The 13,923-nt window shown below is 42.4% G+C and overlaps 1 protein-coding gene across 1 annotated transcript; it reads left to right on the forward strand.

Annotated features, from left to right (window-relative positions):
• Positions 1 to 12,754: 12,754 nt before the first annotated feature.
• LOC118492093 (uncharacterized mitochondrial protein AtMg00240-like) lies at positions 12,755 to 13,141 on the forward strand. The gene has a single exon (XM_035989872.1). It carries the CDS (start codon positions 12,755 to 12,757, stop codon positions 13,139 to 13,141), a length of 387 nt encoding a protein of 128 aa, XP_035845765.1.
• The last annotated feature ends 782 nt before the right edge of the window (positions 13,142 to 13,923 follow it).

The following is a 13,923-nucleotide window of genomic DNA, read 5'->3' on the forward strand; positions in this document are numbered from 1 at the left end:
GAATATACGACAACAGTTGAACATGGACAGTAGGCATAACACAACCGATCATATCATCAGATTATAAGAATCCCTATCATACTAATCAATTCAATCAACGACAAAACCACATCACAGTCGATCGCATATGTGTGCACATTATTCGCAATAACATGTATGTATAACAATCATTCAAAACATAACAACAATCGAATCACCAGGACGGAATACTAAACAAATACGATACGAGACTAGCAAAGGTTTGGGAGAGAGGGAAAACGCCAAGAACTTCGAGTGAATGAGAGCAGCCGTCTGTTAGCAGAGAGGGGGCTCTTGGGTTTCGGTTTTTTGGTGATGTGTTTCACAAATGAAACTGTTTTTGTGAGATTTACTCACGTAACAGAGCTGGGCCCTTAACTGGGCTTCGACATAACTGGGCTCGGCAAAACAACTTGTTTCGTCAAGATGTAGATGGCAAAACACTCTGTTTCGTCGAATTGATTTATGGCGAAACACAATCCGTTTCGTCGAGTTGGCTGCTGGCGAAACACTTTGTTTCGTCAGGCCTTTTCATGGTTTAAATAGTTTAAGTTTTTCCACAAGTTTCATGTAATATCACCAACATACATATGCAAAAATCACAGTACGTTTTATCATATCACAACGTGTACAGTTACAAAGCAAACAAGTCGTGTAAGTAAACAATTAAACAGTTAACGTGCAATAAATGCAAAAGTGGAATCTCGAAAACTCGAGTTGTCACATTATCCCCAACTTGAAAGAAATTTCATCCCGAAATTTAGCATGCGGTTACTGAGGAAGCTAGTTGTGTTGTGTAGTTTACTGGTTATCCTGGGGTGTCAAATCATCCCCCCGTTGATTTGGAATTTCGTCCCGAAATTCTGTAGTAGCTTCAGCCTCAGTAGTAGTTGCATTGTTCTTGAATAATTGGGGATATTTGAGTTCCATTTGGTCTTCTCGTTCCCAGGTAAACTCTGGGCCACGACGGGAGTTCCAACGAACCCGAACAAGAGGTATTCTGGTGTGCTTGAGGACCTTAACATCATGGTCCGTGATTTCAACTGGTTCCTCGACGAATTGCAACTGCTCGTCGATAGTGAGCTCCTTCAAAGGAACTATAAGGGTCTTATCTGACAGACACTTCTTCAGATTCGACACATGGAATACGTTGTGAACTCCACCAAGTTCTGCTGGTAGGTTTAGTTTGTAGGCCACTTTGCCTATTCTTTCTATGATTTCGAATGGTCCGACATACCGCGGATTGAGCTTGCCTCATTTGCCAAAACGAACTACACCCTTCCAGGGCGAGACTTTGAGTAGCACTCGATCCCCAACCTGGAATTCGAGTGGTTTCCGGCGATTATCAGCGTAGCTTTTCTGACGGTCGCGAGCTGCCGCCATGCGTTGTCGTATCTGTGCAATCCGTTCAGTAGCATCAACTACAAGTTCTGGACCTGTGATCTGGCTATCGCTCACCTCTGCCCAACAGAGAGGTGATCGGCATTTACGCCCGTATAATGCCTCGAATGGAGCGGCTTGAATGCTGGTATGGTAACTGTTGTTATACGAAAACTCCACTAACGGGAGATGTTTTTCCCAGCTGTTGCCGAAGTCGATAACACATGCCTGAAGCATGTCTTCTAGAGTTTGAATAGTGCGCTCAAACTGCCCATCCGTCTGAGGGTGGTAAGCTGTGCTCATGTCTAATCGTGAGCCAAAAGATTTGTGCATTGCTTGCCACGATTCCGAAGTAAAACGTGCATCACGATCAGAAATGATAGAGGTTGGCACCCTGTGCCTAGAAACCACTTCTTTCAAGTAGATGTCTGCTAAGGTAGAGAACTTGTCTGTTTCCTTGATAGCCAAGAAGTGTGCAGACTTTGTGAGTCGATCCACGATCACCCAAATAGTATCGTTTCCACGCTGAGATCTAGGCAGGCCAGTAACGAAATCCATGGAAATTTCCTCCCATTTCCATTGTGGTATCTTTGGTTGTTGAAGTAGGCCTGATGGTTTCTGGTATTCCATCTTGACTCTTGCACAAGTCAAACACTTGCTAACATAAGTTGCTATGTGGGATTTCATGCTAGGCCACCAATACGTAGTTCTGAGATTGTGGTACATTTTATCCGAACCTGGATGTACCGAGTAGCGAGACTTATGTGCTCCATCCATTACAAGCTCGCGTAAGTTGCCATAAAGTGGGAGCTAGATGTGTCCTGTTACGTAGTAGGCGCCATCTTCCTTTCGTTCTAGCCGTTGCCTTGAGCCGCGTAGGGCTTCAGCCCTGACGTTTTCTGATTTCAATGCTTCTACCTGAGCATCTCGTATCTGTGCAGGAAGATTAGACTGGATAGTAAGTTGAAATGCTCGTACGCGTCTAGGCGTAGTGTCTTTTCGACTGAGGGTGTCAGCCACAACATTGGCTTTGCCTGGATGGTACTTGATGGCACATTTGTAATCATTAAGTAGCTCGACCCATCGACGTTGTCGCATGTTCAATTCCTTCTGCTTGAAGATATGCTCGAGACTCCTGTGATCGGTGTAGATGGTGCACTTGGTACTGTACAGATAATGTCTCCATATCTTAAGCGCGAAAACCACAGCTCCCAGCTCTAAATCGTGTGTAGTGTAATTCCATTCGTGAATCTTAAGTTGGCACAAAGCGTAGGCAAGGACTTTGTCCCGTTGCATCAATACACAACCAAGACCCTGCATTGATGCGTCACAATAAACCACGAAATCGTCTGTGCCCTCTGGCAATGAGAGAATAGGTGCACTGCAGAGTCTATCCTTTAAGTGCTGAAAAGTTGTTTCCTGTGTATTACCCCAACGATAAGTGACACCTTTCTGTGTTAGTAGTGTAAGCGGCTGTGCAATCTTTAAGAAGTCTTTGATGAACCTTCTGTAGTAACCTACCAAACCCAAGAATTGGCGAATTTCTGTTGGTGTACGAGGTGCAGGCCAATTCTTGATCGAATCTACCTTGGATGGATCAACATGAATCCCATCCTTGTTTACCACGTGGCCTAGAAAGTGGACTTCACGAAGCCAGAAATCGCATTTTGAAAACTTGGCGTACAGCTGTTCTGATCGAAGGAGTTCCAAAATAAGTCGTAAATGCTGCTCGTGTTCCTCCTGACTCTTAGAGTAGATCAGAATGTCGTCGATGAACACAATCACAAACTTATCCAGGTAGGGCTTGCACTCTCTGTTCATAAGATCGATGAAGACTGTAGGTGCGTTTGTTAACCCGAATGGCATAACTAGAAACTCGTAGTGGCCGTAGCGAGTTCTGAATGCTGTTTTGGAGACGTCCTCATCCCGGACTCTCAGTTGATGGTACCCTGACCTCAGATCTATCTTTGAATAGTAGCTCGACCCTTGTAGATGATCGAATAAATCATCAATACGTGGCAGAGGGTAGCGATTCTTTACGGTCACCTTGTTGAGTTCGCGGTAATCAATACACATCCTGAAGGTACCGTCCTTCTTTTTCACAAATAATACTGGAGCTCCCCAAGGCGAAGAGCTAGGACGAATAAAGCCCTTATCCAAGAGCTCTTGTAGTTGCTTGGATAGTTCTTCCAGTTCAGTTGGAGCTAAACGATACGGTGCACGAGCTATTGGTGCTGCTCCGGGAGCTAGCTCGATCTGGAATTCTACCTGGCGATGAGGCGGTAGCCCAGGTAAATCTTCAGGAAACACTTGAGGAAAGTCGCGTACTATTGGAATATCCTCTAATCTCTTCTCTTTCGTTGATGCGTCAGTAACAAGTGCCAAGATGGCCGTGTGGCCCTTTCGCAAACACTTCTGAGCCTTCAGGAAGGAGATGATGCCAACCACGACACCACTTTTGTCGCCTTGAACTTCGGGAGGTTCTTTACCAGAACGGGGAATACGAACAATCTTCTCGTTGCATAAGATCTCTGCTTGTTGTTGGGATAACCAATCCATTCCAATGACGATGTCGAAACTACATAGAACTATGGGAATGAGATCGATAGAGAAAGTCTGACCAGCGAGGATAAGATTACAACCCTGAACTATCTGTGTGGCCTCTAGACTTTTACCGTTAGCTAATTCTACGGCATGTTTGGTGTTCAAAAGTATTGGTGTGCGCTTGAGCATTTGACTAACTTTCAAGGACATATAACTGGTATCCGCACCCGAATCAAATAATACAGTAACATAAAAGTCGTCGAGAAGAAACTTACCCATCACCACGTTAGGATCATTCCTTGCATCACCCTGACCCAGCACAAACGCTCGACCCCTGGCACCATTATTTCCATCATTGTTTCCCCCGTTATTGTTCCCATTGCCCTGATTATTGTTGTTGTTATTCTGGTTCTGGTTTAACTGAGGGCAATCTCGCTTGAAGTGGCCTTCAGCACCACACTAAAAACATCCCCTATTGTCTCGCTGTTGTTGTTGCTGCTGGTTTCGTGGAGCGGGTGGTTGTTGTTGCTGATTCTGATTCGCAGGTCGTGAGCTCCTGCAATCTTTAGCTTCATGACCCATCTTGAGACACCTCTGGCAACGACCCTTGTTGCACTGGCCATTGTGGTGCCTGTTGCATGTGTTGCACCTTGGGAGGTTTCCTCGATATCCACCCTGTCTTTGACTACCAGAAAATTGCTGACCAGGGCTCTGGTAATTATCAGTCTTTCGCTGTTGTGCCTAAGACTGAGCTGTAGCTGAACCCTTGCTGGAATCCCCATCCCATTTCCACTTGTTGTCACTGGGAGTAGCGGAAGTAGTAGCATTAGTAGCACTGATACGTTTGGGCAACTTGTTCTGCTCCACTGCCTGATCTGTGAGGCGATGAGCAAGGCGTGTAATATCCTGGATATTAGCGAGGTTGGCCAATGTCACAAGACTTTGTATTTCTGGTACTAGTCCTTTGAGATACAACTCAATACGTTTGATAGGAGGGTCCACCATGGTTGGACACAAGATGGCCAGCTCGTTTGACCTTTTCGTATATGCCTCAATCTCTGACCCCGTCATTTTCAGATTAAAGAACTCCACTTCCATCTTGTGGATGTCATCACGTGTACAGTATTCCCGCTTGATTAGTTCCTTGAAATCATTCCAAGGGGTGGCGTTAGCAGCTGCCAACCCTTACATTTGAACTTGCGCATTCCACCAAGTCAGCGCAATGCCTTCAAGAGTACCAGTGGCGTACTTCACCCTGCGAGCCTCAGGGCATTCACACATCTCAAATACGGACTCGAGCTTTTCAAACCAATGGAGGAGTCCAACTGCTCCTTCAGTGCCACTGAATGTGCTAGGACGACAGTCCATGAAAGTCTTGAAAGTGCAAACAGGTTGCTGAGCGTGTTGACCTGTTGTGTATATGAACAGGACAAGGTTAAAGACAAGAGTTGGTTTAGAAGTGTAGGATCTAAAGATCCTAGAGTGGGTTACGACTGCAGGGTATACCTCCTGCTTGTGCGGCTGCAAGTGCCGCAGCAACTTGTTCGTTAATCAGAGCCGTCAACTGGGCTTGAGTCATGTTAATGCGTCCAGCCATGATCTTCATATCAAAGGCAACTTGTTCGTTAACTAGAGCCGTCAACGAAGTGCTGGCGAAGTGCCGTCTCGCTGTAATGTGTCATTAAATCAATCAGAAAGGCAGTTTATTTGTATATCTTGCTGAATTGAGCTCATTACGTCTGTTTTTGCCTTTCGTTTTGAGTATAAACTCTTCTGATCGACTCGTTTGGGTCCGAAACGATCCTACAATTTGCCATAGTGTCGGGGTTTTATACTGAGGAGGAAGTGAGACAGCCGGTATTTTTGACTAGTTTGAGGGGTGCTTATTCTACTGCTAGGGATTACAGTGTTGGTTCGGCTGAGCTGCAGAATTTTTGGAAGACGATATCTGACCACCCGTTCACAGTTACGAACCTTATCACTTCGGTTCATAACCCGGTTTATAGGTATGTTTTGAAGATTTTGTCTACTACGTTGGTGGGTCGGAAATCTGGGGATAATAAGGCAAATTGGATCGAATTGTTCATTCTCATGTGCCGTGTGGAGAACCGTGAGATGAATCTGGCTACGGTGTTTACGGATTCATTTAGTAGAGGACGTCGAGGTGGTCATCGTTGTCACACCCCCAAAATCCACACGCGGAGTATCACCGCCTGGAGGCGTGACATGACCAGGATCAAGCCACCAATCATATTGAACAATGTAAGTAGTAAATATAATTCAACCAAACAATATGAAAGGTGTTCAAAACAATAGTATAGTTTCAATGTTTAGCGGAAGCATAAATGTAAAACCCCACATAAGTAATAAGTTTGAAATGTCAAAAATGTTTAACATGGCATCCACGATCCATGTCCTACAACGACCGCGCCTCCCTGTGCAAGCTCCATGAGTACCTAACGACCAGCAAGGCATGTAACAATGAGTCAACAACAAAGTTGAGCGAGTTCACAGTTGGTTGTTTAGTTATAGTATTCATTTGGTAAATTATTTGTTCGTTCTGTACCAGGTATCGTATTAATTCGTATCGCGGTCTCCCAGACATGTTTGCGAAGATTAGTTGGGTTTCCCATGTATCCTAGACTAGTTGTGTTCGTATTTGTATCCATGGTCTCCCAGACATGTTTGCGAAGATTAGTATTCGTATCGCGGCCTCCTAGGCATGTGTGCGAAGATTAATGTTTGTATCGTGGCCTCCTAGGCATGTGTGTGAAGATTATTGGGGGCTTCCCGTGTTTTACTAGTCTAGCTGTATCTATAGGTGTCCTACACCTAACGAGGTCAGTGATACGTATTTATGTAGTGATGTAAGTACAAGTAATCATACAATCCCATTCCCAACCCCGGGAATCCCATGCCTTGGTAGGAATGTGAACTCACCTTGGTTTGCTCGGTATGCTAAGGTATGTGCTCACAGTTAATCAATCAAGTCCTAAAGTATGCATGTGTACATAATCAGTTTATATTCACGAAGTTCACGTATAATTACAGTCACAGTGGATATTGAGGCAATGATCACCAAATAGCACAAAACACGTATTCATGCTCATACAAGTCATGCTTAACATTTAACGGCAGTTAACTAACTTAGTTAACTCTTAGCAGAATCAAATCAAGTTACTGCCCAGTTCACCCTTTCGGCGAAACACCCCGGTTTCGCCATGAGTCCCCTTCGACGAAACTCCCCCTTGTTTCGTCGTATTTGCCTTCGGCGAAACACACTCGATTCGCCACGTGTGTTTCATCGTGACTGGTCTTGGCGAAACACCCTTGTTTCGTCGTGACAGTTGTTTCGTCAAACACCTGTGTTACGTCATTAACAGTTACGCAGAAACCCTACTCATCAATCAACATCATACAACAATCATACAGTAACCATCATCCATTCATCACGAATTCCAATCATCATAACATAAGCATCGCAACACTTAACGTCTAGCATGAACCCTAATTATCAACGACAGTTACATAACAACTCAGCCATGATTTGTATGATACCGAACCATTGATTTATACAAAGTGCATCATTTATTCACTAGATCGTTCAGAATATACGACAACAGTTGAACATGGACAGTAGGCATAACACAACCGATCATATCATCAGATTATAAGAATCCCTATCATACTAATCAATTCAATCAACGACAAAACCACATCATAGTCGATCCGCATATGTGTGCACATTATTCGCAATAACATGTATGTATAACAATCATTCAAAACATAAAAACAGTCGAATCACCAGGACCGAATACTAACCAAATACGATACGAGACTAGCAAAGGTTTGGGAGAGAGGGAAAACGCCAAGAACTTCGAGTGAATGAGGGCAGCCGTCTGTTGGCTGAGAGGGGGCTCAAGCGTTTCGGTTTTTTGGTGATGTGTTTCACAAATGAAACTGTTTTTGTGAGATATAACTCACGTAACAGAGCTGGGCCCTTAACTGGGCTTCGACGTAACTGGGCTCGGCGAAACAACTTGTTTCGGCGAGATGTAGATGGCGAAACACTCTGTTTCGTCGAATTGATTTATGGCGAAACACAATTCGTTTTGTCGAGTTGGCTGATGGCGAAACACTTTGTTTCGTCAGGCCTTTTCATGTTTTCAACAGGTTTCATGTAATATCACCAACATACATATGCAACAATCACAATACGTTTTATCATATTACAACGTGTACAGTTACAAAGCAAACAAGTCGTGTAAGTAAACAATTAAACAGTTAACGTACAATAAATGCGAAAGTGGAATCTCAAAAACTCGAGTTGTCACAATCGTGCTGGGTTAGCTCTGGGCTCCTATATTACACAGATTGCACAGAATTTGGGGGTGTTTACCAAGTATGTTCCCCAATTTCTACATGAGGGGCCCAAGACGATGACATTTGGGATTAAGGAGCTATAGTAGGCAGGTATAGTGTCTTGGACTGAGCCATACACATGGGAGCCGATTAGGCAGGGCCCGTAGGTGCAGCCACCAGGGGGACATCCATCTGAGGATGTGATGATTCAGGTTGACCCTACACACCGACAGCGTCCACCACAGAGACACGAGCTACTAGCACATCAGTATCTGAGGAGGCAGCCTTCACCTGAGCCTCTTACTTTGCAGTCGCTCTCTGGCTATGTGGAGCAGAGATTTGACAGATTGGAGTATCTTATTGGGTTGATTCAGTTGGGTCAGGAGAGGCAGGATGATGCTCTCAGGTACATGATGAGCACGCATAGCATGGGGATCCCAGACTTCTTTCAGCCGAGACAGCAGGGAGGCTCGGCTGGTGCTGGTGAGAGGTTTGATCCGGATCCCCCATTCCATGTATTTGGTGAGGGTAGCAGTGGTGCAGGTGGACGACAGGAGGGCAGTGAGGAGACTGCCAGCGAGCATGAGGAGGACTAGTGTGGGGATGAGATGAGGATGAAGCAGCAGCTGACGACTATATCTTTTGTTTCATTTTTCTTTTATGCTGTTTTTGATCCTCATTTGTTGGTCTGTACTTATACCGATACACGTTAAACAAGTTGGTTGGGCAGGTTGGGTTGGTTTATGTTGAAACTGATGATTTTGAATGATATATATTATTATGTTTTGCTACTTTGTTTATGCTGTTGATAGGTTGATTGTAGTAGCCGCTTTCGTTCCCGTGTCCGAGGCTAGGAGTTGTTTGCTGAGCGCGTTTCGAATTGGAGGGCTTATGTGGAAACGACTAGCACTTTGACAGTCTCACATATTCAGCTAAGTCGTTTCCCTTGTATTTTTTGTATCTATTTATTTATTTCGTCTCTAGTTTTCAGTTTTTTAGTTTTGGGGTAGTTTTGAGTCGTATTTCCGTTCTTGCATTAGGGACAATGCAATCTTTAAGTGTAGGGATGGGATACATGTAAATAATTGAGTCATAAATTGAAAAATAAAAAAAATAAAAAATTGAAAAAATCCAAAAAAAATTGAAAAATCAGAAAAATGTCTTTTGAATAAAGAAGTTTGCAAATAAAAAGCGGAAAATGATAGAAAAAATGAATTTTTGCTTGGAGTCGAATAATAATAATAATAAGAGATTTAAATAAATTGAGCTTGTGTCTAGTTAGGGATATGTGAGTAGGCCGGATTTGGTTTTAGGTCCCTTTGAGTTAATACACCTTAATTGTCGGTGTACTAGTGGGTTTTCGCCTGGGAAATATGGGAAATTGAAACCGCCAATAAGAGTATAAGGGACACCGTTATAAGTTAAAACCGTTAGGATTTTTTATCAAGAAAAAAATAGTGAGAAAAAAAATAGAAAAAAATTGAGCTAGAAACTGAATGAAAGTAGCACAGTTCTATGTGGTCTGGGTTGGGGATAGTGACTTTACAACCGGAATACCTCTAGGGTGTGTGAAATCGACCTTGCAAAGAAAAGAAAAAAAGTACCGAAGCCTAAGTAATCCGAGTTGGGGATAGCGACTCTACAGCCGGAATGCCTCTTGGTTAGAGAAAGCAACGTCTACGCTCATTGAAAGAAAAAGAAAAAAAAAAAAGAAAAGTGATGAAAAAAAATTGAAAAAGGAAAAATTGATTGTAAATTCTCTTGGTTTTGATATAAGACGGTTGGGAATTGGTACAGTGATCATTCCTTTCGTTCTATAAGCTTGAGGCGGGAGTAGGTGGACCGTAGATTCTAGCGTGAGACCCTAGGTAGATTGACCGCACTTAAATTAAATTCACATGATAAGGGCTTAAGATTGGATTTGGGTTTAAAGGGACAAATATATTCGTAATCGCAGCTAATGCAAGCTTTGGTTTTAATAAAATATAAATATGCTTTTGACCCGAGTGACTATTCATCTCTGATTCCGTTGCATAATTCTTTTTCGAGGACGAAAAAAGAGTAAGTGTGGGGATACTTGATGTATTGCAAAATACATCTCTTATTCGTGTATAGTTTGTATAATTTTCCGTTATATTTAGTTCGGTTTTCATTAGAATGTGCATACTTTGATGAAATCTTGTGTTTCCAGGTCGTTCGTGCTAAAAACGTTGAAAAACTGATGTGTTAAAGGCTAGGAAACAAGTTTAAAAGAGTTAGAAAAAAATGTGAAAGTTTTGAGAAGTTGAAGCTGGGCAAAATTCGAAGGAGTCTGCCCATTTTGAGCTGTCGCGCTATGCCACAAGGAAACCACATTAGTGTGGCGCCCTGCCACCATCAAAATGCTGTCGCGCTATGCGACCTCGAAGGGTCATACCCGTCGCGCAACGCGACGGGGGTATATGTCAGCGATTCTTCGTTAGCTTTTAGGGTTAAGTATAAAAAACCAAGCTAATCACAATAAAACCCTAACGACGAATTGAGAGCATCATAGGCGAATCTTGGAGCATTCTTTGAGCGAATTTGAAGGTTTTGAAGCACGAGAATCAGTGGTACGAGTTCGGGACGAAGGATTGAAGACTTGCTCGGGTTTTCCAATTCCTTGTTTGTTTATTTCTTCTTTCGAAACTCGTTGTCATGAATTCTTGTTTAGACATCTTTGATATGTTTTCGTTATTTAACATGCTGGGCTAAACTTTTAAGCCACCTAGACTTTGATGAATGGATTGATATGAAGTTTTAACCTTTTCGTTAATTGCATGAATTTTATGGATTAATTGTGTTTAGTAAAAAGTTTGATTTTATTGATTTGATGTATATGCGTACTTTAATCCGGTTTATTATTATTAATTGCTTCATGTGAACCTTGGTGGTTGTCTGCTACGGAATAGGTTCATGTTAGGTCTTTGACTGTGTGTTTTTGACCTTTAGGGAGAATTGGCCAATAAACCCTAGAAGTAATTGTTAGTGATTTGCTAGATTTTAGTGTTCTACTAGTCCTTATAGCTGGAAGGTGCAGGGCTATTGATAGGTCTTACCCGGCGAATTGATTTAGACAGTCTTTGGAAAAAGTCGTGCCTTAGTTGCCTCGTTGGTTTATTAGTCTATCAAGTCAAGTTAATAGATTTAAACTACCCTAGATCTATAATTGGAAAAGAGTAGGTCAACATTAGGGTACTTGCAATAATTAGACATCTGGAAAGACGTCTAATAACTGGTATGATTAACGGCCTAGGTAGCGGTATAAGTTTCACCTCGAGAAGGCTTGAGGGGCTTAGTTGGTGTCTTAATAGGTTTAGCATCATAAGGTCCCGGTTCCATAAATCATGCAGTTAACTTAATCGGTAATTCTTTAAAATCAATCTAGGATTCTAGTCTAGGTGGTCTCGTTCATCATATAAGACAAGCCTTTGCCTTATTTCGTATTAGTCTAGTTTTAGTTTAATAATTAGTTTAAATAGATTTCCTTAGATTTTCCGTAACCCCCCCCCCCCAAACAATTAAACAAGTTTCAGTCGTGTCTGTCAGTGTCTGTTAGAGTCTAGTTTACGTGGTTTATAGAGTCTCGTGGTTCGATATCCGGACTTCCTTAGGTTATACTACAGTGATCGGTACACTTGCCGATTGTGTGGTTTAGGTCGAGTCTAGAATTAAAGCTTTTTAGTGTCTAGCTTAGAGAGTCTTATTTAGTTAATTTTTATAGTCTGTTTAGCACACATCAGGGATCTTGAACTGCTTCCTTCTGGTAAGCGTGTTGTTGGTTGTCGTTGGTCTTCACAGTTAAACTTAACCATGATGGTTCTTTGAATCGTCTGAAAGCTCGTTTGGTCGCCAAGGGTTACTCCCATGCTTATGGTATTGATTATGACGAGACTTTCTTCCTAGTTGCCAAGATGCCCTCTGTGCGTATTTGTATTGCTCTTGCTACCATTCATCATTGGCCACTCTACCAGCTTGATGTCAAGAACGGCCTTGTTAATGCTGTTCTTGAGGAGGAGGTTTATATGGAGCAGCCACCAGGGTTCATTGTTGAGGAAGAGGCATCCAAAGTATGCAAACTACGTCGTTCTCTATATGGCCTTAAACAATCTCCTAGAGCATGGTTTGGACGGTTTTCTAGTGTTATGGAAGAATTTGGAATGATTCATAGTACATAAGATCACTTTATATTCTTCAGACATCATCAGGGTCAAAGGATCATCTTAGTTGTTTATGTGGATGATATGATAGTTACAGGGGATGATGAAGAAGGGATTACAAAGCTAAAGCAATTCCTTCAGTCTCAGTTTTAGATTAGCGACTTGGGTTGACTTGGTACTTCCTTGGCATAAAAGTATCCTGTTCCCCACAAGGAATACTTCTCTGTCCTATGCTTCATGCGAGGAAGCTCCTTTCAGAGGACGAAATTCCAATGAATGAACCTAGGCGATACAGACGACTGGTCGAAAAACTTAACTACTTAACTGTCACCCGACCAGATATCTCCTTTGCCGTGAGTGTCCTAAGTCAGTTCATGGCCACTCCATACACGGGACACTGGGCTGCTACTTTCCGTGTCTTAAGATATCTCAAGACCACACCAGGCCTAGGGATCTTATATTCTGATCAGGGTCATTGCCGTGTGGGTTCTTTCATGGAAGATGTAGATGGAGGTATATCTGGTTTCTCAGACGCAGATTGGGGAGGTTGTCCTATTTCCATCGATCCACCACTGGGTATTGTGTTTTCATTGGAGGAAACCTTGGGTCCTGGAAGAGTAAGAAACAACACACTGTATCCAGATCAAGTGTCGTATTAGAGTACAGAGCTATGGCAGATATTACATCAGAGATGATATGGGTTCGTCGTCTTCACAGAGAACTTGGAGTTATCTCTTAAGACTTGATGCGATTGTACTGTAATAATCAATTAGCTATACATATAGCCAAAAATAAAGTATTTTATGAGAGAACTAAACACATTGAGGTTGATTGTCACCTAATAAGAGATCGGATAGTCGGTACTCAAAAGGATCCTTTATCGATTCAGCTAATCCATGTTAGGACACAATTCCAACTAGCGGATATCTTCACAAAACCACTTTGGAAGACATAAATAGACTTCATATGTAACAAGTTGGGCATGATTAATATCTATGCTCCAACTTGAGGAGTGTTAGTTGTAAATAGTTGAGAGGGCCTAGTTGTTAACTAGAGGTCCCTACATGTAATTATAGAGTATTTGCATGCAATTTTAGATCTCCTTGCATGCAATTATAGATGTACCTACATGTAATTAGTTATTTCATTTTGGTCTCTCTTTCTCCCTATATATAGAAGGATCCTTCTTCATTTTATTACAGTTTCAGTTACACAGGAGATGTATTTTGGTCCTATAAAAAGAGATATTGGCAATTACATTCATAAGGGTGTAGCATGCTAATAGAGTAAAGGAATGTCTCAAAAACATTAGACTATGCATGTCACTACCAGGGGCGGATCTATGTGGGATCCAGGGGTTGCATGGGATACTTCTCAATTTTCTTTGTGAAGTGCAAATTTTCTTTTTTAATCTCCGCTTTATATATTGAGAAAGCCCTAA

This window comes from Helianthus annuus, chromosome 5 (assembly GCF_002127325.2).
Source record: "Helianthus annuus cultivar XRQ/B chromosome 5, HanXRQr2.0-SUNRISE, whole genome shotgun sequence".
NCBI classification, from domain to species: domain Eukaryota; kingdom Viridiplantae; phylum Streptophyta; class Magnoliopsida; order Asterales; family Asteraceae; genus Helianthus; species Helianthus annuus.